At 40.1% G+C, this 21,844-nt stretch overlaps 1 protein-coding gene across 10 annotated transcripts in view; it reads left to right on the top strand.

Annotated features, from left to right (window-relative positions):
- The window catches only part of LOC119557334 (potassium voltage-gated channel protein Shaker), a 126,647-nt gene that overhangs the window by 37,277 nt on the left and 67,526 nt on the right, over positions 1-21,844 (top strand). The window contains exon 1 of one of the 10 annotated variants that reach the window (XM_037870056.1): positions 1,782-3,577. The exons of 5 other annotated variants lie outside the window; for them this stretch is intronic. In XM_037870056.1, the coding sequence (XP_037725984.1) occupies positions 2,169-3,577 (1,409 nt within the window). In that variant the 5' untranslated portion in view covers positions 1,782-2,168. Of the gene's footprint in view, positions 1-1,781; positions 3,578-11,130; positions 11,385-18,101; positions 18,653-21,844 lie in introns of those variants that run through there. 4 more of the 10 variants (XM_037870058.1, XM_037870057.1, XM_037870070.1 and 1 more) reach the window with 4 other exon arrangements.

Below are 21,844 nucleotides of genomic sequence, written 5' to 3'. Positions count from 1 at the left end.
TATGGTAAAGTTCTTCAAACTAAAGTAAACTTTGGTCTTACAAATGAGTTAGAATCCGTCACATTTTTGCCAGTTAAATGAGTAAAAATCAGGTGCATTTTGGTTTAAAAAATAAATATAAACTTAATAGTTGGTTTCATTATTGATAAGATAAAATTGAGTATATTTTCGGTTAACAAGTTCGAATTTAATCTTGTCTGACCTTAGATAACTTACAATCTTAAGTCTAGTTAATCTGAAAATGAAGTAGAATCAGCAAAAACCTACAAAAATATTTGAAAGCAAGAAAGTAGGCTGAATAATGATTGAAAAATACTATTTTCTTAGTAAAGGAATATATTGTTATTGTTAATTTTGACAAAAGAGTAGTTTTTCAAAATAAATAAATCAAGAATATGACTCTCTTTATGTCAGACCCTTAAAAGTATGCTACGATTTTGACCTCTAATGTTTACTATCCACTCGTAACTCGGAGTTCACGAGCTTTGGCCTTTGTTGTTCTTGTGAGTTGAGTTAAAGTCGGGCTGCCAGCATATGTGTGTGTGTGTGTGTGTCGGTGTGTGCTCGTGTGTGTCTGAGTGCGCGAGTGTGTGTTACCGCCATCTGCAGCATTTAGTTAAGTTAAGCAATGAAGTGAACCCAACTGAACCGAAACTGGCCGAAATTGAAACGACGACAACAGCGATGAGGAATCGTTGCCATGCCCATGCTATATAGGATATAGGATATAGGATATATATATATGTATATGAATATTTCTATGTGTGTGTGTGTGAGCGGTTCAAGTGGTGCTGCTGGCTTAGATTTCTGTTCCTTATTTTTTTTTTTTTAATTTTTTTGGTGCCTGGCTTTTCTGGCTTTTGGTTCTGGTTTTTGGCGAATAGTTTGTCCCGGCCAGCCAGCCAGGAAGCCAGTTAACAGAGCTCTCTCTCTCTCGCTCTCTCTGTGTGTGTGTGTGTGTGTGAGTGTGTGTGTGGGGAAGTGAGTGTGTGCGTGTGGCAACTTCGTTGTTGCTAGTGGCATTGCTGCTGCCACTTCTGCCACTGCCACTGCCACTGAAACTGCTGCTGCTGTTGGCTTTTGGCATTGTCAACAACGCGGCACAAAGTTCATACAATTGTGACACGCGGCGCGTTAAGCACGTGGCTCTGACTGATAACACAGAGTTAATAACTAAAAAAAAAAGAAATTATAAATTACCAAAAAATTAATGCAAATCGGAGGTGATAGCCTTGACAAAGCCTTGCAGGCATTTTTTAAACAATTTTTTGCTAGTGTTTGCGAGTGTCTGTGTGCCGTGTTGCATTGTGATAAGCTGCAATGTCCTCCTGACCCCCCCCGTTTGTGATTTTTGTTCGAGTGCCGCGAGAGAAAAGTGCGTGGAAAGGCCAGGGAAAACTGGGCGATTAGCTAACGTCTGGCCATAACCATTTACCATTTACCAGTAACCGGAGCAGTGCATTCAACTCCAATTGGATGCGGTCCAAAATAAAATACATGAATTGTGAAATGTAAAAGGAGGGGTCCCGAAAGAAGTTCAAACAAACCATTTAGCATGATTGCAAAATAAAAGAAAAACGAATATTCAACTCTAATAAATCTCTTTAATAACAATTAAACAAATACACTTTGTTAAACATTTAATTCAAATAAACTAAAGATTATAATTCAAAAAGCACCTAAATAACAATTAATAAAGGAAGAAATAAAAAAATAGCAGACACCTTAAATAATAAAAGAAACAATAAATTCACTATTAAAACTCTATAACTCATAAATTAAAAAATAAATGAGGTTTAGTGTGTGCAAAGTATTCTAAACCATATAAAAGACATTGCCTTCGTTTGTGATATTAAACCAATTCAACCAAAAAACATAGAAAATAAAACTAAATACCTCATTTTCAAATGTTAAACGGTGTTCACTTTAATTATTAACTTTAAAAAATGAAAATAATTTACTTCAACAGTTTCTAGAACACACCAAAGTTACTAACAATAGCAAATTTAACATCTAAAAAACCAAAATTGCCATAAATTAGTCATTATTAAAAACCACTGATAAAAAAACTTCAAAAATATTTATATAAGCAATAGTTTAAACATGTGTTATAAACATTAGTTGGGAAAACTTTAAGGCCTTGAAAATATCATCAATAAATCACAGCAATGAGCAGCAACAATGGCAATGAACAGTCGCAACAGCAGCAGGTGCCAGCAGCAACAGCAACAGCAGTTGCAACTACAGCTGCAGCAGCAGCAACAACTGCCCAACCAGAGGCTAATGCAACTGGATCCGGATCCGGATCAGGATCACAGGTTTCGCGACCTGCAACAGCACCAGCTCGCTCCAGCAACAACAACAACAACAATGCCACCAGCAGCAGCACCACCACCTTCTACAGGGTCAGTCTGAGCAACACGAACAGCAGCAACATCAACAACAATACCAGTAGCAGCAGCAGCAATGCTAACCAAGCCAGCAACAACAATCACCATGAGAGCAGCAGCAACAGCAACACCACCTTGGTGGTCAACACCAGCAACACTGCAGGAGCAACAACATCAGCCGGAGGAGCAGCAGCAACATTGGCCACCACCAACAACAACCACATCTATGTGAATCCCCACAGCTACGACAGCAGCACCACCGGCAGCGTGAGTGGTTCCACGGCGGTGATGTTGCCACTGCCCCTCAGTCTGCCACTCAACCTGCAACATCAGCCAGCGGCAGCAACAGGGGGAGGAGCAGCAGCAGCAGCAGGAGCAGCAACACTCGATGCCCAGCAGCAACATCCGCTGGGTGGCAACACTAACGGCAACAGCAACACGGGAGCCATCAGTCGCATTGGAACGCTCACGGGAACCGGCACCTCCACCTCCACCACCCTGAGCACCCTGAACACATATCTCTTTCCCTGCGGCGCCGATTCGGCGGCCAGCAGCTGCGATCTGGACAGCAACTTCAGCCAAATGCTGGGCGCCGGCAGCGAGGGTGGAGCGAGTAGTTCCCTCAGCCAGGTGACAGCGCCAGCGGGAGCTGCCACGGTTTCGGGATCGGGATTGGGTCTGGGTGTCCAACTGGGACTTGGATTCATCAACAGTCGACGGCGCATACGTCGACTCTTTGGAGTGGGTGAAGTAATGCCGGCGGTGGCCACGCCCACACCCTATGCCGCCGCCCTGCGACGTCGCAGTTCGCAGATAGTCCAGATGACCAAGAAGCGGGAAAAGGAGCTCGAGGATCTGGAGCAGCAGCAGAGGATAGCCACGGTGGCCTCGGCGAATGCCGCTTTTCTCGAGCGCCGCGAGCAGCAGCAACAGCAGCAGCAGCAGCAGCAACTGCAACAGCAGCAACATCAGCAACATCAGCAGCACCAGCAACATCTGCAGTTTGCCTTCAATCCGCTGCAACTGGAGGCTGGGAAAAAGAAGAAAAAGAAACCACCTGGACCGCCGGCCCATACGCGACAGCAATCCTCGCGCACCATGGACGATCCCATGATGAATCGACCCCGGAAGAGCACACCTGCGGCCAGCAAGAAGAAGGACAAGGGACCCGAGAACCCCTATGAGAAGTACCCATCACCAAAAATCCAAAAGCACCCACCGCTCTTAAGCCTCACCTCAGAATATGAAATCAAAAATGAGAAAAATAGATCGAATATTAATGAAATTTATGCAGCAAAACAAGTGCTTCTCTTGCCATTTGATTTACGCGCTGCCATTTCTTTCAGTTTCTCTCGCTTGTAACGATTTGAATAAAATGATTAAGAATACCTGCGAACACATAGTTTTTTAATTAGCTTTGAGTACCGCTTTGCTTTATCGCTTTCCAATGCTTTTTCGCCTTGTTGATACGTATTCCCCCTGCCCCAAAAGCACCCAATGTTCAAATTTGATTTTATCCCCCTGTGACACTGGGTGAAAATGCAGTATTTCTTGCAGTATCTTTCATTGTGGTAGATACTGAAAGGTATACAATTATAATATACTGCTTTTAAGAATTATTTATCCTTAATTTAGTTATTTATATATTTATATTTTATATATAGATTATTATAGATTTAAAATATTCAGGAGTGTCACAAACATGTTTTCAGGTATTAAGGCTTTTTTTCCGGGTTCTTTATTATTTTTTATCATAAAGTATTTTAAGCAATTTTAAGATTTTAATTCAACCAGCTTTATGTTAAAACATAATTAGTATGCAATGCTTTTATTTTAAATACTATTTAAATTACTTGCTTATATTTATAATATATATAAATAAATAAATAAGCTTTATAACATTTGATATTTTTTTTAATTTTGGAAAACTTATAAATTATTTAATTAAATTTAAGTTAAATGCAATTTCGATAATTTTCTCAATAATAGCAACTTTTATATTTGCTTTTCAAATATCAAAAATATTTAAGAGCCTTACTTAACGACTAATATCTGAAAAGATTATTGTGACACCTTGAACTAATCTAACCTTAAGTTCTCTAAATTGGTATATAGTATTATCGTTTCGTAGATGATAATGTTCTCCTGCTAATTGCCACTTTGCAACAATTCTGCGCAAGTGTCACATGGGTGTAATCAGCTTGCTCACAGAGATTTAGCCAGCCCACAGGGCGTATGCGTAATGTCCGCAACAGAGGGAAAACGCCGAAATAAAAAGCAAAATATATGGTTTTTTGGCTTGGGGTCAGAGACAGAGCCAAGTTGCCGCCAAGTCAATGCCCGAAAGTCAGACACAGAAGCCGTAAACGAATCCAGAATCTATAACCGAATCTGAATCAACAGACAGTAGACGGCGCCAGCTCCAAACTCTGGCCAAAAAAAAGGAAAAAAACCAGAAGAACTTTGGGAGCAAAAAACAAGTACTGAAAAGTTGGGAGGAGTAGAGTAGTAGAGGCTGAGAAATAAATGCGTAGTCATCTGAGCGTCTAACTGGAGCCAGCATAAGTCAGTGTCCTAGCCAGATCTGGGTGTCATCCCCCGAGTTATAGAGCTATTCCAGTGGATAGGCCACATTACGTATACGCCACCGTGGCCGAGGAAATAGTATCTGTATCCTGTAGTATCCTCCTTTCAATGACTCTGTTAATTGCCCTAGGTCAGCACAAATCAGCGTTTGCTCTCAACTCTGAATTGGTGGATCTTCGACAGCTGCTACCCCACATATACCATACCTTTGTGGCCTCATTTGACTTTGGGACTCTGGTTTATTTTGTCATATACTTACCGCTTTTATGTAATGCCTTGGTTTTTTTGGGGCCTGGAATGGGGTGTGGAATTGCTTTAATGTGGCTTGCGTGTCGCTGTGGACTGTGCCCTTTGTTGCTCTGCTTTTTTTGTGTTGTTGTTTCTTTGCTGCTAAAAAAGAATTTATGTCAATGCCAGAAGCGACAAACAACAAACAGCGAAATAGCAACAAGAGAACAATAACAGAAAGCGAATATTATAATGGGATAGGGGGCGGGCGAAATCGGGAGTACTGACTTGGCCCCAAAACATTACTCTGCAGTTTCAGTTAATTGGCAAGGCACACACACTCATTGCTGGTGGCTATCCCCCTTTTTAGTGGCCAACACGTGGGCGACAAAAAAAGGCGAGCACTGAGAGAAATATCAAACGAAATATTTTTGAACTATAGTGATATATGTGGGTTATCTCTTTGAGAGACCAAAAAAAATTATTTTTCCTTTCAAATATTTGTGAAATCAAAGGTGGACAAATGGACGTTGGAATTTCGTAAAATATTGCTTTATTTTAAAATAACTTTTCCAAAAACAACAATAAAAGATTTTCTATTTAGGGGGATTCCTTTTCAAAAACCTTAATTAACCTTAATTTCTTGTTTTATAAAATCGATAGGGAAAAGAATAAAAGAAAAGATTTCAGTAATCATCAATTTTAAAGAATAAACAGTTCCTAAAAAAATAAATCATTTTTGAAAAAGGATTTAAATTTAAATTGTACAGTCTTTACAAATAATTTAAACTAAACCTGTTTATGGAACTTTAAAAATATTTAAAATTCATTTTATCGATTATTTATGTTTTTTCTTGGCGTTAAGATTAAAAATTGAAATAATATTTTTAAAAGATCCCAAATGTTTTATAATTTCCGCTTGACCTCTTCTTTTATTATGTTTTTTTTTTTCATTTCGAGTTTAAGGAAGGGATAACCTTCTGCCACAACCAATGAAAAATGTACTTTACCCATATTTTAAATATTTTATTATTCCATTTTATAAATATTTCTCGCGGTGTAGCGACAGAGGACTTTAGGTGTGGGCAGAGTGAGAGCGAGAACACGCGACGCCAGCGCTGCGACATGTAGCCGCCATTTAAATTGCCCGGCAAGGCGACCTCGCCACCCCACCGCCCACTGGCCACCACCCACCACCCAACACTCCCCCACCTACCCCCCCCCCCCCCCTGCGTATATCCCAACGTGGGAACAGACCCGGAATGAGACATGTTGCCCTTGATTTGTGTGCACGGCATGTGGCGGCGTGTTGACTATTTGCATTGCATGTCCCCACACACACACATGCTACTTTCTTTTTTCCTTGGTGTGTGTGTGGGTGTGCGAAAGTGTGTGTTTGTGTGTGTGTGTCCAATAATTTCGTAACATGGCCTTTGTGGCGATCTTTGCACAGCGATAAGAGAATTGGGAGGAGAACTCATTGAATTGGCCACTCGCAACTTATTTTTTCCAGCATGTTTTTCCATTCTTGTTTTTGGGCCAAGTGTAAAGGCCTTTGGCGAGGACAAAACAATATCCCATTTGGCCCACTGCAATTGGGTGTGTCTCTGTGTGTGTGCGTGGGTCCAATGCCAAGTGATTTGCATTTTTATTTGTGACTTCTTGTGGCTCCGCCTAATGATGGGGTAATTATTAATTATTCGATGCCGGTAATGCCATTTTCCCTATCCCCCTTTTTTTTGCTGAATAATACTCCAGCGATTCCAAAGCACTCGAATAGGTGCCTAGAATATGCAATTAAATTGTATTTACCGGCGCGTAATGCTGGAAATTGTATTATTATTGTAACACATTAGGGGGTTGACCTACATAGTTTATATAGAATCTGTTCCAGTTTCTTTTAATGAACATATAATTTCTTTTGTTTTGGGTTTCAAGAAAAAGTCTTGCTTTTTAGCCTTAAAAAAAAATACATTTCGTAGTTACTGATCATATTTAGACATTGAATCTCAAGAGAATATTTCCTTTTATTATTTATTTAAAGAGTATTGAATATTTTTCTGGTAGCGTAACATAGATTTATTGCTCATTAAAAAAGATTAATTGTAGAAAATATTTTCTAAACGTTTATAGTCAATTAAAGAACACATTGCAAACTAAAAGATATACAAGCAAACTTTGTGGGGCCAATAAAATATTTAGGTACGTTATTCTTGTACATCATTACTATTATTTTTAGATATTTATGGGGCATAAATATACATAGAGTATATTTTAATTTATTTACAAAATGCCAAAAACGAACAAAAAGGCAACTTTATACTTTATAGCTTTAAATATAGCTATATGTTAACCGAAATATTATACTAAGTTTTTAAAGGGATGTGCTACCATTTAAGATGGGTAAACAGTATAATCAGATAAATAAATTTCAAGCAATTAAAAGTATATCACAATTAGGAAAGTCGAGGAAGTTTCCTTCAATTAAACTGATTGCTTGGCCAAGTGTTTACCATCTGGCTTAGCTAATTTCTTGGCTACCGAAATTAATTCAAATTTGCAGAGCCTTTTCGCGAAATGAAAGCCTTTCGTTTGGGGCGCAGGAAAGTAGGCTACGAAAGAGATTTGCTTGTAAACTGCAGAAAGAAAGGCGTCTCGCACACAACTTTACCGCAAGGGGCACCAATTAGTGGAGGCACTAGTGGCAACTAACGCCCACCCACCACCACCCAACCTCTCACCTCCCAGCCCCCCACCACCCACCACCTCCTGCGGCAGCGACCTTGAACTCGCCGGCAAATCGAAGCACGAAACGAACACAAAGCGAATGAAAGTAAAAGTTGCACGTGCTTCGTCTTCTGCTTCTGCGGCTTCTGCTTTGGCTTTGCTTTTCCAGCTTTTCCTGCTGCTTGCGGCAGCTGCATGCATAATGTGAAAAGCCACCCTGCACCACCCACCACCCAACACCCATCGCCCATCGCCCATCGCCCCTTTGGCGCGAAGGTCGCCACTGCAGGCTAGGTGGCTAAAAAAAATCCATTAGGCCCTGTTGATGAACCCGCCCCACCTACCAATCGCTGACGTCACCGAAGTCGCAGACCCGGCTCACCTGTCTCACTTTTTCTCACCTTTCCCACCTGGGCTCTTTGTCTTTGTCTTTGCACTTTGGCCTGCATTTACTTATTTATTGAGCGCTGCGACAAAAATTCGCAAGAAATACATCTATATGTACACAGGGAAAAATTATGAATAGTAAGATTTTTAGCAATTGAAATATGAACTATGAATATTGATTTTAATTAGGGTACTAGTAAATTTAATTATTATACTTTATTTAAACATTCTAAACATTGATTTTAAAATGAAATTATTTTTTATTATTATTTTTCAATTGAAATATGAATTATGAATATCAATTTTAAATAGAAAAATATTTAATTTAATATTTATATCTTATTTAAAGATTTTTAAATTATATGGTTTAAATGACGTAATGCTTGCAGCATGTACTATTTTGATTCCTGATTTAAATATTTTCTATTCAATATGTCTTGTATTAAATATTATCATTTTGTATTTAACTAAAATATATATCTTATATGAAACTTTATTTGCATATATATATTTTTTTGTCAGTGTACGTATGTTTGTATACATTGTCGTTATAGAAAAGGGGGCGGGGCAAAGTGACGACGTCAGCAGCGATTTATTCCGCGACAGTTTGTCGTTCATCTTTTTTTATGACCGCCGACTTTCAGATTGCTGTTGTCATTTATTTGCCGTCATAAACTTTCAATGGAATCACGCAAGCGATTTTTGCCAACTTTTCTCATACTGGCGAATATCCTTCGCCGCCGCCGCCCGCTGCTTTCTTTTATTGTTCCGCATATATGACAGAATGTGACATGTGACAGCGGGCCTATTTCCATTTCCCCGCTTTCTTCGCTTTCACCCCCTTTCCCCCATTTCTCTATTTGTATTCCTCTTAAAGCCAGGGGACGCATTCTCCGCTCTCAGCCCAGTTCTTCCATTAATTTCCCCGCCCGAACAGACTTTAAATTTCTGTGTGATGTTTTGCATGTTTGACACCAAAATGGGGGGAAAGGCAGCCAGAAGGCAAAACGGAGCCAAAAGGCGAACAATAAGCAAATTGGCCAAAGGGCGAACGGCAACAACAGCAATCAACAGCAATGGCAATAACAAGTTCCAGTTCCGATCTAGAGCGAATCGGTTATGCCCTGACTTTGGGCAGACACACCTACTTATCAGGGTAACCTTTTATACTTATTATTATATAAATTTAAATTATGAAATATTATAGTTTGTTCTATAAAAGGGTTTAGCTCTTCTCAATTATATCATTAGACTGATAAGTAAAGTAGACCAGGGTGGAAAGAGGAATATTTGAAGCCAGTTAACATACTTCTTCAATCTTATATTCTATTTAAGCCTCTTTAATACATAAAATCACAAGGAAAAAAAGATATAGTATATGCAAAAAAAAGTAAATTCATTATAAAATATTATTCAAGCCCTTATGACACTGGCTGGATTTTTAACTAATCGACTGGGCTTATTTAAAAATGGCATGGCAACAAAAAAATGATTTAATATTTAAATTTAAAAACCAGTTCTTAAAATAAACATATTTTTTCTCTGTAGGTTGTCATGACCTTTAAATGAAATCAAATAGGTTAGTTTAAAATCAAGCAAGTGTCATAAGGTCTTAAAGTCTTTAATGTGGTATTATAAATATGTTTCATATTAATATCAATATAATACAAATGTTTCAAAAAAGAAGGTATTTGCTTGAATAAAATTACCACTTTAATTTTTTAAAAACCTATGTTAATGGCTGTTGAAAAATTAATTAGCTTTGTTATATTATTATATTTATATTCAAAATGAAATGGAAACATTGAAAAGTGAGGGCTGTGCTGTAGTCGTTGCTTTAAGTACTTGATATGGCCTGCTGTTTTTTCTTGGCCGTATAAATGTGTGCTCTTGCCCTGTATAAATAACATTTTTGTCAAGCGCCTCGTATGACAAAGTGTCAGCTATAAATGTGTTGGACACACACTGAGGCAGCCACTCGCACACTCGCACACCCTTGTGGGCACATGAATATGTGCACTGTACACATATGTGTGTGTATGTTTGGCTGGGCCTATTGGGCACTCAAGTGGCTGCAATTGCTGGTGTTGCTAGTGTTGCTGGTGTTGCTGTTGCTGTTGCTGCTGCTGCAGTTCAAATGGCAACAGCAACAGCAACAATTGCCGCAGCTGCTGCCGTCGACGTCGCTGCCTTCGGTGTCTCCAATGTCTTTGATTGTTGTCGTTGTGGCCAGTGTTGCTGTTGTTGCTGCTGCTGCTGCAGCTGATGTTGCTGTTGTTGCAAGTGCCTTTCGCCAGTTGGATGCCCAAAAATTGTGGCGTCTGCGTTGCCCTTTTCCACTTGTTGTTGCTGGTGTAATTTTTGAAATTTTTACTGCCTAGTCGTTTGCTGTTGTTGCTGCTGCCACTGCAACAACTGCTGCTGCTGCTGCTGCTGCTGCTGTGGCGACAAATATTGTTGTTGCCTGGCGTTTGAATTGAGTCTGCCCTTTTGTATTTGTTATTTTTGCCATTTTTTTTTTTTTTTATATTTTTCGGCAGTCAGGCAAAACATTTTCGGTTCTGGGTTTCTGGTTTTCGGTTTTAGGTTTTTCGGCCTGATGTTGCTGCCGTTGCAGTTGCAGTTGCACTCGGCGCGGAAAGCGGAAGCGTTGCCTGCTCCTCGCTCGATGCGGATAAAATTTATAAAATATTCGATTGCCAGCTGAGAAGTGTGTGTGGTCTGATCAGGGATCGCGGATCGCTCGATCAGGGATTACGGATCCCCCATTCGATCTTCGTGTGTGTGTTGCTGCCTCCTGTTGGCAGGATAATGGCCGTCGACGGTTTTTGGCCGAGCAAAACGCATTCTGGCCGGCCAGCGAATTGCCATTCTCTTTTTGTTCAAGTTTTTCACATTTTTTTCACGTGATTTGTGCCTGTGCCTTGTGTTGGTCAAGTGGAGTTGCAGCAGCAGCAGCAACAGCAGCAACAGCAACAGCAGCAACAGCAACAGCAGCAACAGCAATAGCAGCAACTGCTCCAGGATGTTTGTAGTCCATGCCATCAAGGATGAGATCGAAAAAATGTAAATATATGCCGGGTTGTGTCCCCCATTTCCCCATATTTTTTTTTTGCAGTTCGCTTTCTCCGGCTTCACGCATTGATTTTTTTCCCCTCTTTTTCTTGCAATCCAGTCCAGCCATCAGATAAAATTAGAAATTAAAAATTGATTGGCCAAAACAAAGGGAAAACCACTAGCACAGCTAAATTATGCACAATTCCTTGATTTGATTTGATTTGACTTCGATAAAATGTTGAACGGGGCAAGGGGTGGAGAGGGGGCGGGGGGGGGGTGCATTTTCCTTCTCGGAAAATCAATTGATACGCAAATTCCGCCCCTTCACCTCCTGACATGCTTGTGTGTGCGGTGACCCAGCCAAAAATAAATTTCATTGACCGCTTCCACTTTGCTTCGACGCTAGTTTTTGAAAAAGTCCATCCATTTGGGGAAACTCCCCGGAAAAAAGGGGGGCAGAGGTGAAAGTTCTGTCTCACTTTTTCCACTGCAAAAAGACACGTGAAAGTGCAAGGTGCAGCAAAGATATTAGGAGTGATAAATAATAATGAAGCTAGGGATTTTAAAAGGTGTACATGTCGTGAAAAATGGTGCAGGCAATATGTGGAATAAGAAATATGCTCTGGGGATTTTTCTGGCACTCCTGAATAAATCCTTCATATAAAAAATTATTGCAAATGTGGTTTTTAGGTTTTTGTAACTCTCAAGATGGTATACAAAAATATTTCGTAAATGATTATTTAATAAATATAAAAAGTAAGAGTAGGTTTTAAATTTATAGGTCAAGACAATTGGTTTGTTGTAGTTACGGAACCTCTTGTACAGATGTTCTCCTCATATGTGTGTGCAGCAGTCATGTTTGTCGATAAAGTAAATCCATATTTTCTGTCCATTGAATAACATATAATTTTCCATTATTATTTTCTGCTTGTGTGCCCCTCTTTGGCTTCTGCAATCGCAAGTCAATCGAATTGATTGATGAACCCACCGATGGCCACCGACCAATCAATGTCAATTGCTCTTCCTTCTTCCTTTTTGCTCTACTTGCTTCTTTTCTTCTTCTCCTTGCAACTTCCGCTTTCTTATCTTCCTCTTCCTTCCTCCTGTGTGTGTGTGTGTGTGTCTGTGTGTGTGTGTCATGCCCGGCTCCTTCTGGCTGTCTGCCTGATATCTCCTTCGACTTCTGCTCCGATAACCAAGTTTAAACGTCATTAGAACACTTTGCGTGCCATGTTTGCCACCATCACACACCTACCATCTGTGCACTGAGAAAAAATGGGATGAATGGGATGAGGATGAGTAATTTTTATACAAAATAAAGGCTATTGAAAAGTGCACTAACATTAAATCGATCAAGAAATACTTCGACTCAGTAAACCTACCAGTATTTATATATACCTGTATCTTAAAGATTATTATATCAGCTTAACTACTTCTTACAAAATTAATTTGGATGGTCAAAAAAATGCATGGGTATTAAATATTGTCCCTCATATTTAAAATTATTAATGACGACATATTTATTTCTTGCAAGAAATGTGACTAATAGAGTGCTCGGAAAATATACCCGAAGGTAAACGTTTTAGCTGAGCTCAAGACTTAAACTGGTTGGGAATTATAGCGTAAACTTCGGAATCCTTAGTGTGAAAAAGTTATATTCCAATTGAAGTTTGCTAAAGAAATTGGCAATCAGCGTTGATGGTTGCATAGATATTATCATCAATGATTTATCTTTTTCTTCATCACCTTTTTGGCATGAGAATCTTTGGCATTTTTATAACTTTTTTTTTTGAAGTGTGCCCCTTTTTTTCCGTACCGCCTCCGTTTTTCGCAGCGTTCTAGTTCCTCTTTTGGTTTCGGTTACAGTTTCGGTTTCGTTTGCCTTCTGCTTTTTTTGTTTGCTTGCTGTCTGTGGCATTTGGCGCTAGTCTGGCGGCCTTTGCCGCATCCACCTCCTCCCGCGGCCATACACGTATGTCTTGCACTTTTGCCTAAGCCTCAAGTCGGGCTAAACGCTAAATGCATATCTCTGTGTCAGAATGTGGAACAGTTGGCTATAATTACACACACATGGGTATATAAAGCACCACTGACTCTTGCCGCAGACGTAAAAGTAACTGTAACTGAATTTGGAAGCCCCGATCACCTTTCTGCCGCCTTTCACCTTTCACCTGACAGGTGGCAGGTGGCAGGGGGGGGTGGCGGAAAAGGGGGGCGGAAAATGGGGGAAATGTGTGGTTCCGGTGGCGCCAAAGAAACGTTTAACGTTTTATATACCCCAAGCCCATTCCCATTCCCATTCTCATTTTCGCCAGTTTCATTTGCATTGTTTGCCATCGCTCCAAAGTCCTTCCACAGTTTTAGTAATCAATTTTTGTTCTTGCTTTTGTTGCACCCAAATGCTGTCGCTATCGATGTCGGTGTGTGTGTGTGTGTGTGTGTGTGTGTGGGTGTCCCTGTAGTCGTGTGCGTGTGCTGGGGGAAAAGCTGGTGAAAATGTGGCATCGACATCGACACAGCCAGTTGCATAAACGTCGCTGTCGCACGCGGAACCAGTCGAGAGTAGCAATCGCATTAAAGTCCAATTTTCGATGTTAAATGCTCCCCAATTACATAAATACTGCAAATCCTGCGATTGCTGCGAATCCAGCGAATGCTGCATATCCTGCGTGCTGAGTCCTTCGCACGGATCCAATTCACATGTTCTTCTCGGCTTTCTCCACTTTCACAAGAGTCCCCGTGTGTGTGCGAGTGTGTGTGTGTGTGCGTTCATCTTCATCAAAGGAAATACACATATTAAGAAATAACAAACAAAAACGTGTGTGTGTGTGCGATGCTGCTGCACTCTCAATCGCTCCGTCTCTGTCTTTTTGTTTCAGTGTGTGTGTGTGTGTGTGACTCTCTCTTTCGCTCTCTCTCTCTCTCTCTCTCTCTCTCTCTTTGGGGCATTTCCCATGCCACGGAAACGTTTTGGAAAAATGTGAAACATGAAGATTGGACTTTTCTTCTAGCCGCTTTCCTTTTTGTTGTCATGCGGCTTCTGCATTGAGTTTCCATTACCATTACCGTTAGCATCCGGCATTTTAGTGTTATCTGCGCCCGTTTTTTTTCCAAGTGTGATTGAGGAAACTCAATTTTCTATCAATTGGTGATTTTTGCTATTTTTTGTTTGTGTGAGTGTGTGTGATTTTTTTTTTGAAGTTTTCCCATTCAACCAAGTTGGCAATCTTCGCAAAACTTTCGATTGCCACATTTCGGAGGAATTTCTTATTGTTTGCGAGCTTTTTTTGTTCAAGTGCATATAGCAATAAATAAGTGTGCCACGCGGTTAATCTAAGCTATTAAAAATAGTGTCCGTGACTATGATTTTGGAGATATTATCCTCTGCAAATCGAAATAACTGATTTTTCGAGTGCTACAAACATAAATTTAAATGTTTTGATCAAAAATCCTAAATTGAAAGTATTAATTGGGGGTTTAAATATTATTATTTTTAAATAATAATCCCTTCGTCGGTGGCTTACCTAACAAAAATATCAAATTAAACAATGTTCGATTTTCCATGAAAAGCTTTTGCCGCATAACTTTATAAACGCATTCTGGTTTCATAGTTTCAAGAATAATTAATGGCCTGTCCAAAAAGCAAATGACTTGATTTACTATTTTAATTGCTGCATTTAAGGTTCAATATACATTAATGCACACAAGCTAAGCGTGTAAATAATGGCTTTGATCCTAAATGGCTTTATTTAGTAGATGAGATTTAACGATATGATTTTCACTGCCGAAAAAGAAAAATATGTAATAGCTTAAAATGTATTTCTCTTTTTAAATACGTTCTTATTAATTTGGTTTTCAATTTTCTTGAGGATAAAACTAAAGTGTTTTTTAAAAGAAACCAAATGATTTGTTTTTACCGCAATACTTTATCAAAATAATGTCAGCACACGTATTCATGTTAATTAAATCCGTAGTGACAATAAAACCAGGCTTTGTGCATCACTTTCATTTATTTTTAGTTCTTTGCCTGGGGTTTGTTTATTCGTTTACCCTTTGGGGATGGCAAATGTGGATGTACAGTGCTCTAAAAATATTTGTTTGTCTGCCAGGGGCAAAACAATTTGGCCAACTTAATTGAAACAAAGAGTTAACTCGGTTCAACACTCTGAGGCAGGGTCAAATGCTGGCCGAGGCGTATTAACTGTAAAAGCTTTTCATAGTCCTTCTTTTGCCACGCTACGTTGGGTCCAAACACCGCTTTCCCCCCCCCCACTTTTCCGGCCGCATTTCCGCCCGCTTTTCCGCCCGCTTTTCCACCCTTTTTCCACGCCCCCTTTTCACCTCTTTCCGAAGCATTTTACACGCTTTCCGATGTCAGTGTGTCAGTGTTACAGTGCCAAAGCCGGGTACATGTCCGTGTTTTTGTGCTGCTGTCTGTGTCCGTAAGATGCCGACATTCCGCACGAAGCCTTTCTCCCGCTTTCCCCCCACTTTCTCCCCCTTTCTCTCGCTCTCTCGTGCTGCTGGGGAAACGATTTGGCAATCGGAACACGCCCGCAGTAGCACATTCACATTTTGGACCGCGCTCATTTCGCGGCATTTTCGTTACGTATACGCAATGTGAGCCGCAGGCGAACGGGCCAAATTCTTCCATCTAAGCAGAAAAATCTCAAAAAAAAAATACCATTCATTAATAGACAGGGCTATGATTGTGTGTGTGTGTGTGTGCTAATTATGAATGTGTTGGTGCTTATCTGTGTTTGTCTGTCCGTGTAAACACTATTCAATTTTCTTCGATAACCCGGTGTTTCCTTTTATTTTCCCTGTCTCCAGCCAAATGTAAACAAATTTCTATAATGGAGTAACAAAAATGTGAGGAAGGAAAACTCTGTGTGTGTGTGTGTGTGTGCGTGTGTTTGAGTGTGTGTGTGGGTCAGGCGCATGTCTGCAGCAGAAGAAGAAGAGCCTTTAAAGCAGCTGTGCGAAGCTCTCGTTTTATTTACATTTATTAATATTTCCTTTCGCTTTCTGTATATTTTTTTTATGTGTGTTTTGTTTTTTATATCACTCTGTGTGTGTGTGTGTGTGCGTGTGTCTGTGTGTGTGCGGTTTTGCTCTGGGGAATTGTGGCGTCGCCATGGCGTATGCGTAATATTTTGTTTTGTAATTATATGCGCGGCGGGCAAACGAAAATTTGTGTTTAATTAATTAATTGAAGCGCAGCAGTGGCAGTGGCAGTGGCAGCATATTCTCTACTGTAGCAACAACGAACAGTGGCAGTGGCAAGCGTTTTCAGTTGACCGCGTGGCGCCAACTTGAGCGCAACTCAACGGCAGTTGCCCTTTGAAAAGAAAAGCGCCCCCAAGTGTACCCAATATTTTCTATATATATTTTTTTTGGGTTCCCCAATTTTTTGTGGGGTACACAGAGCTCTTTTTTTGTATCCCTCTGATGATGCCCAGTCCCAAAAACAGCTGCTTGCCACAGCTGTGTCCGTGTCTATGCGTGTTTGTGCGTGTCTGTGCGTGTTTGTGCGTGTTTGTGCCTGTGTTTGTGGAAGCGAGATGGGCATATATAAATAGAATATTTTCTGTTTTTTTTTATGTGTGTGTTTGTGGCCTGCATCCGCCAAGCAACGACCTTGCCGCCCAAAAAAAAAACGAATCGGAATGAAACACGCCGCAGCGGCAAATGATAAAAGAACGATAAAAGAAAGCCGAGTGAAAGCCAAGTGAAATTATAAATTACCAACCACTTTTTTTTCGGTGCCCCCAAATGTAGGCTACTCTTTGGGCCCCAAACAAAGTGCACAACAAATGAATAAGTAAACAAGCGACAATTGGCAGCAACATGTGGCCAAACCGCAATGCCAATGCCACTAAAATGTAATTACAACTGGAGAACCGAACCGGCAATGAAATCGAAAAACCCACAATGAATCAACCGCAATCATCGAAGTGCTTAAAAACGACAAATGACAACAATCCAAAGTGCCGTGTAACTTTAGTTCGATTTTATTCCTTTTTTTATGGGGGCTGTCGATCATCCTGGCAATTGCATTTGGTGGTTTAGCTTTCAAAACATTTGGATTGTACATCAATTTGTTTTCAATTGATTTTGTTGGTTTCAATAGATGGTATTTTTGACAGTTTTATGACAGTACAGCACCAAACTTCACTTATCGTAATTCTGAAAACTTTAATCCCATAGGAATACTTATAATAATTAATTATAATGATTATAATTAATTATAAATATTGTAGTACTAAAATTTACAAGTGCGAATATCAATTTTCAGTGAAGTAAATAATTTATAGGGATCTTATATAATGTTTTAATTAAAATGTATTAATATCTATTATTAAAATTATATTTATTCATATTTAAACTGGGAAAGACTCTTTAAACATACAGATTGTTTGGAACTGGAATTCCCTATATGTCATTTACCTTTATTTAATAGTTCTAAAGAATTAAGTTTTCAAGAATTTTCTAACTTAATATTGACTCTCCAAGGACTATCATATTTTATAAAGCTGTCTAGTTATCTTCACTGCAATCACAATAGATTTGAATATGTATTTTATTTAAACATGAGACCATTGATAACTGAAGTTTTGTTGAACTGATAGACTGTTTAAATAGGCTGTTCCGAGATAAATAAATAATTTCCATCAGTATTTGCACACAGTGAGCCTAGATGATCGACCAGGCCCCCGAAATCGATCGGTTCGATAGGCAGACCCCGATAAAAGCGACCATATAAATTCATACCAAATGCCGACGATCTGCAAATGGCAACCGAAAAGGCAGACAAACCACAGACAACGCTTCCAGGACGAGTGCCAGTTATTGTTCGTGCAGCGGCAGTGGCCACAGCTACAGCTACAGCTACAGTGAGGCAAAGCTAACAGCGACGCGCGACTTTCGGCGGGAGATTCTCGGCGCCCGAGGGGCCAGGAGCGGCCCAGGCGGCGGCCGTCATGCAGCTGCAGGCGGCCCGGGGCCCAATTAACCAGCAGCTGCATTTAGCTCACCCCTAGGACTCATCGAACACATCAAACACACATCGAATACACCTGCACACCACATAAACACCAACTAGCGCACTAGCACACACACTCTCAGACACACACACACAAAACACACACAGATACACAATACATTGGCAAGGATTCAGTGAGCTCATCGAAGCAGAACCAGAATTATAAAACCGAAACTGAAACCGAATCCGAAACCGAAACTGAAACCATGCAGATGATACTTGTTGCTGGCGGGTAAGTGAAAAGTCAAGCCCACTTTCACCTTCCACCTCCGATTATCCCTTCCGAATCCCAAACAAAACCAAACCAACCCCCATCCCCACCCCCTTGATGTGATATGTGTGCCTCTGTGTGTGTGTACTACTCGGAACTACCCATACTAACTAACATCTGAGACTGTGTATGTAACCAGTGTTTCTATCAATTCAAAAAATAGAATGTATCTATATCCATGTTCTAGCCGTAAGTCTTGACCAGCTCGGCTCAGGCAGCTCTACATATACGCTACATCTATCTCTCTATACCCATATGGAGTACTATACATATTTATCAATATAAAATACTATGCTTCTTGTTTCGCCTTATTTGCCACTCGCACCCGTTGCCCGCCAAATGCCTTTGCTTGGCACTTGTAACTAGTATCTATTTATGATAACTATCGTATCTTGTATTGTGTACCAAGTATAGCTTTGCCTCTTGATGAGCATGCATGATATTCGGAACCCATTCTAATCACTGTCTTTCTCTGTTTCCCTATTTGCAACACTCCTACGCCCGCCACGATGACCAAAATCGATGCCTTCCGATATCTCCATCTGCAGGTAAGTCACAAGATACAAGTCCTAACCGTACTTGGGATATATTATTTATTGGGTGTAGTTTCGTATTGATTAAGTTGAAGATTTTATAAAGTAACAGGTTAAGTTGCCTTATTAGTGATAAATAACAATAATAAGATATTATTTTGGAAAATATTTTAAGAAACTATTACTTATCCAAAAATTTAACTCCCTAACGTATCTTAGAAAAAATTAATCTGATGGCTTTTTAATTTTGTAAATTGGGACTAATTTAAAAGTCTCAAAGACCATTTCAGTTTAACATGTGTTTTTTTCCGTTTGTAATGGGCCTATAATCATTACAAAAAAAGGTTAATTCCAGTAACAGTAACTAAATGTTTGCTACAAAGAACCCCTTTGAAAATTTTTTTTGATTTCTGAAATTGTATAAAATATCAATATTCCGACTTGATTTGGTGATTATTTAGGATAACCTAAATTTTGCAAAGAAAGCAAAATTGTTTCGAAACCAAGAACAAGGATGCTTTAAAAGGACATTGTGAAAGCACAATTTTAAAAAATTACACAGAGAAAATTCTGACGTTCTCATCTTAGTTGAAAATGTTCTTAAAAATAGAACGACATTTTTAAGTTGAAAATGTTTTTATTTTGTTAGAATCAAGATGAATTGGCGGTATTTAAGTGCATTGTATGTACAAATAAACTATTAGTTCAGACCTTAGTGTATACTTTTTAAAAAGTTATTAAATAAACTCAATTTAACTTTTCTCTTTCGTTCTTATATTGATACCAAAATGTATGTGTCAAGAACGAGTGTTCTCAATTCAAAAACAATGTTCTCAATTCAAGAACAATGTTCTTGGATAGTTTTCTCTGTATATATAACCATTTAAAATTGGAATATGTATGCCTAACAAGCAACGTAAAAAAAAAGTTATTTCCACAATCAATATAATGATTTATTTAGCTGTGGGTCGTTTTGTGTTCCTCCCGAAAAAGTCAAACTTTAAACTTCGAATTTCCCTAAGTTGTATACTTTTAGTTAAACATGAGAGCGAGAAAACGACCCTTAATATGCTAACTTGTTGACAAACGTTTCGATTTTCAAATTCAAACCAGTATTTCTCCACACGTCTGCAAGTTTCAATAAAGTTCCACATATTTTATAAAGATATTTCCAAAAGGACAAACCTCTTTTAGTCAGGACACCAGAGCTTAAAGCTCACCCTGGCTGCTAAAGCTCTTAAAGTTTGGCCTTTTGAGCTTGTAAGCTTGACTCAAGCACACTGCTTTTTAAAAGCTTTCAAGCTGGGAAACAAATAATCACCGTAACTTTGATAAAGCCAAGTTGAGAGCTTAAAGCTGAGCTTTGTCCAGCTTTCTCCGTACTTTCCCTGCTCCGTTTAATGTCCTGTCCACCTCTCCTTTTCTTTTCTTCCTGAACTTTCGCATGCTTTGTTTGCGCGCCCGTTTGTGTGCGTGAATGTGCCATGTGTTTATTTATTAATAATTGCATTACTCATACGCCACGTTGTCCCTCGCTGGAAGCAAAGCGTTCAAGTGCACACGTGACACGTATATGTCACAGTGTGTGTGCTTGTGTGCATTACTGCTAGGCCCGACTGTCTGTGTGTGTGTGAGTGTGCAGTTATTCGCATTATTATAATCAAGTGGAGCCAACAAAAGGGAAGCCAAGGCACGGGAATATAGCAATATGAACAGGAATATGAACAGGAGCATAACGAGCCCGGCGGCGTTTTAAAGCACATATTAATAATAGAGCAGCACACCTTGGCTATGGAGATGGGATATGGGATATGGGATATGGTGTTGGGGACATGGGGCTGGGGTTATGGCTTTTGTGGTTTCTCCTTCGATTCGATTTTCACTTGTGTGTGTTTGGTTCATATACAGTTTTCACCTAGTTTTCGTGTTTTGGTTGTTTTGCCTCTGGCCGCCGCCTCAGCGGCCCCAAGCGGCATTTGCCTGGCCTGACAACCCCACCTCGGTCCGACATGGCCCCCATTTTTCCAGCGGCCGGTGCCCGAGTGTCGCCAGTGGTGTCCCTGTGTCCCTGAGTCCCTGGTTCCCGCTCTTCTTGCTTAGCCATGTTCACCCAGGCTACTCTTTGCCTTTGTTGTTGTGTCGGCTGCTTTGTTGTTCTCCATTTTATTCGTTTTTTTTTGTTTTTTTTTTTTTTTGGGCCTCTGTTCGTGCCAAGTGGCACTAAAACTATTTGCCTTTTGCCCAGTTCAGTTGAGTTTTTCGTATGCCTTTGGTTTTGGCCAGCGGGAACAGGAGCGGTACCTGCCACACAGCACAGCACAGCACAGTACAGCCCATCACACATAGCACGCAACACGCAGAGGCGCCAGCGGAGTAAGAGTGCAGCTCTGGGAACTGCTCCATACTCCATACTCCATACTACTCCCTACTCCATGCTCCATACTCCATACCATCCGATCCAGTCCAGTCCGCTGACAGAGGAGCCGCAGCCAATGCAGCAAATCGCACGTGCTCGCCTCGGCCCAAAACTTCGCTCGTGCAAAGTTCGTGGCGCCCAACGTGGGGCTTCGGTCTTTTGATGGCCGTTCGGCTCGCCGTTCGTCGCTTCTTGTGGCGCTGG

The sequence above is a fragment of the Drosophila subpulchrella genome, chromosome X (assembly GCF_014743375.2).
Source record: "Drosophila subpulchrella strain 33 F10 #4 breed RU33 chromosome X, RU_Dsub_v1.1 Primary Assembly, whole genome shotgun sequence".
NCBI classification, from domain to species: Eukaryota; Metazoa; Arthropoda; class Insecta; order Diptera; family Drosophilidae; genus Drosophila; species Drosophila subpulchrella.
The sequence above is the reverse complement of the archived record's forward strand: the minus strand, read 5'-3'. Positions and strand labels throughout refer to the sequence as shown.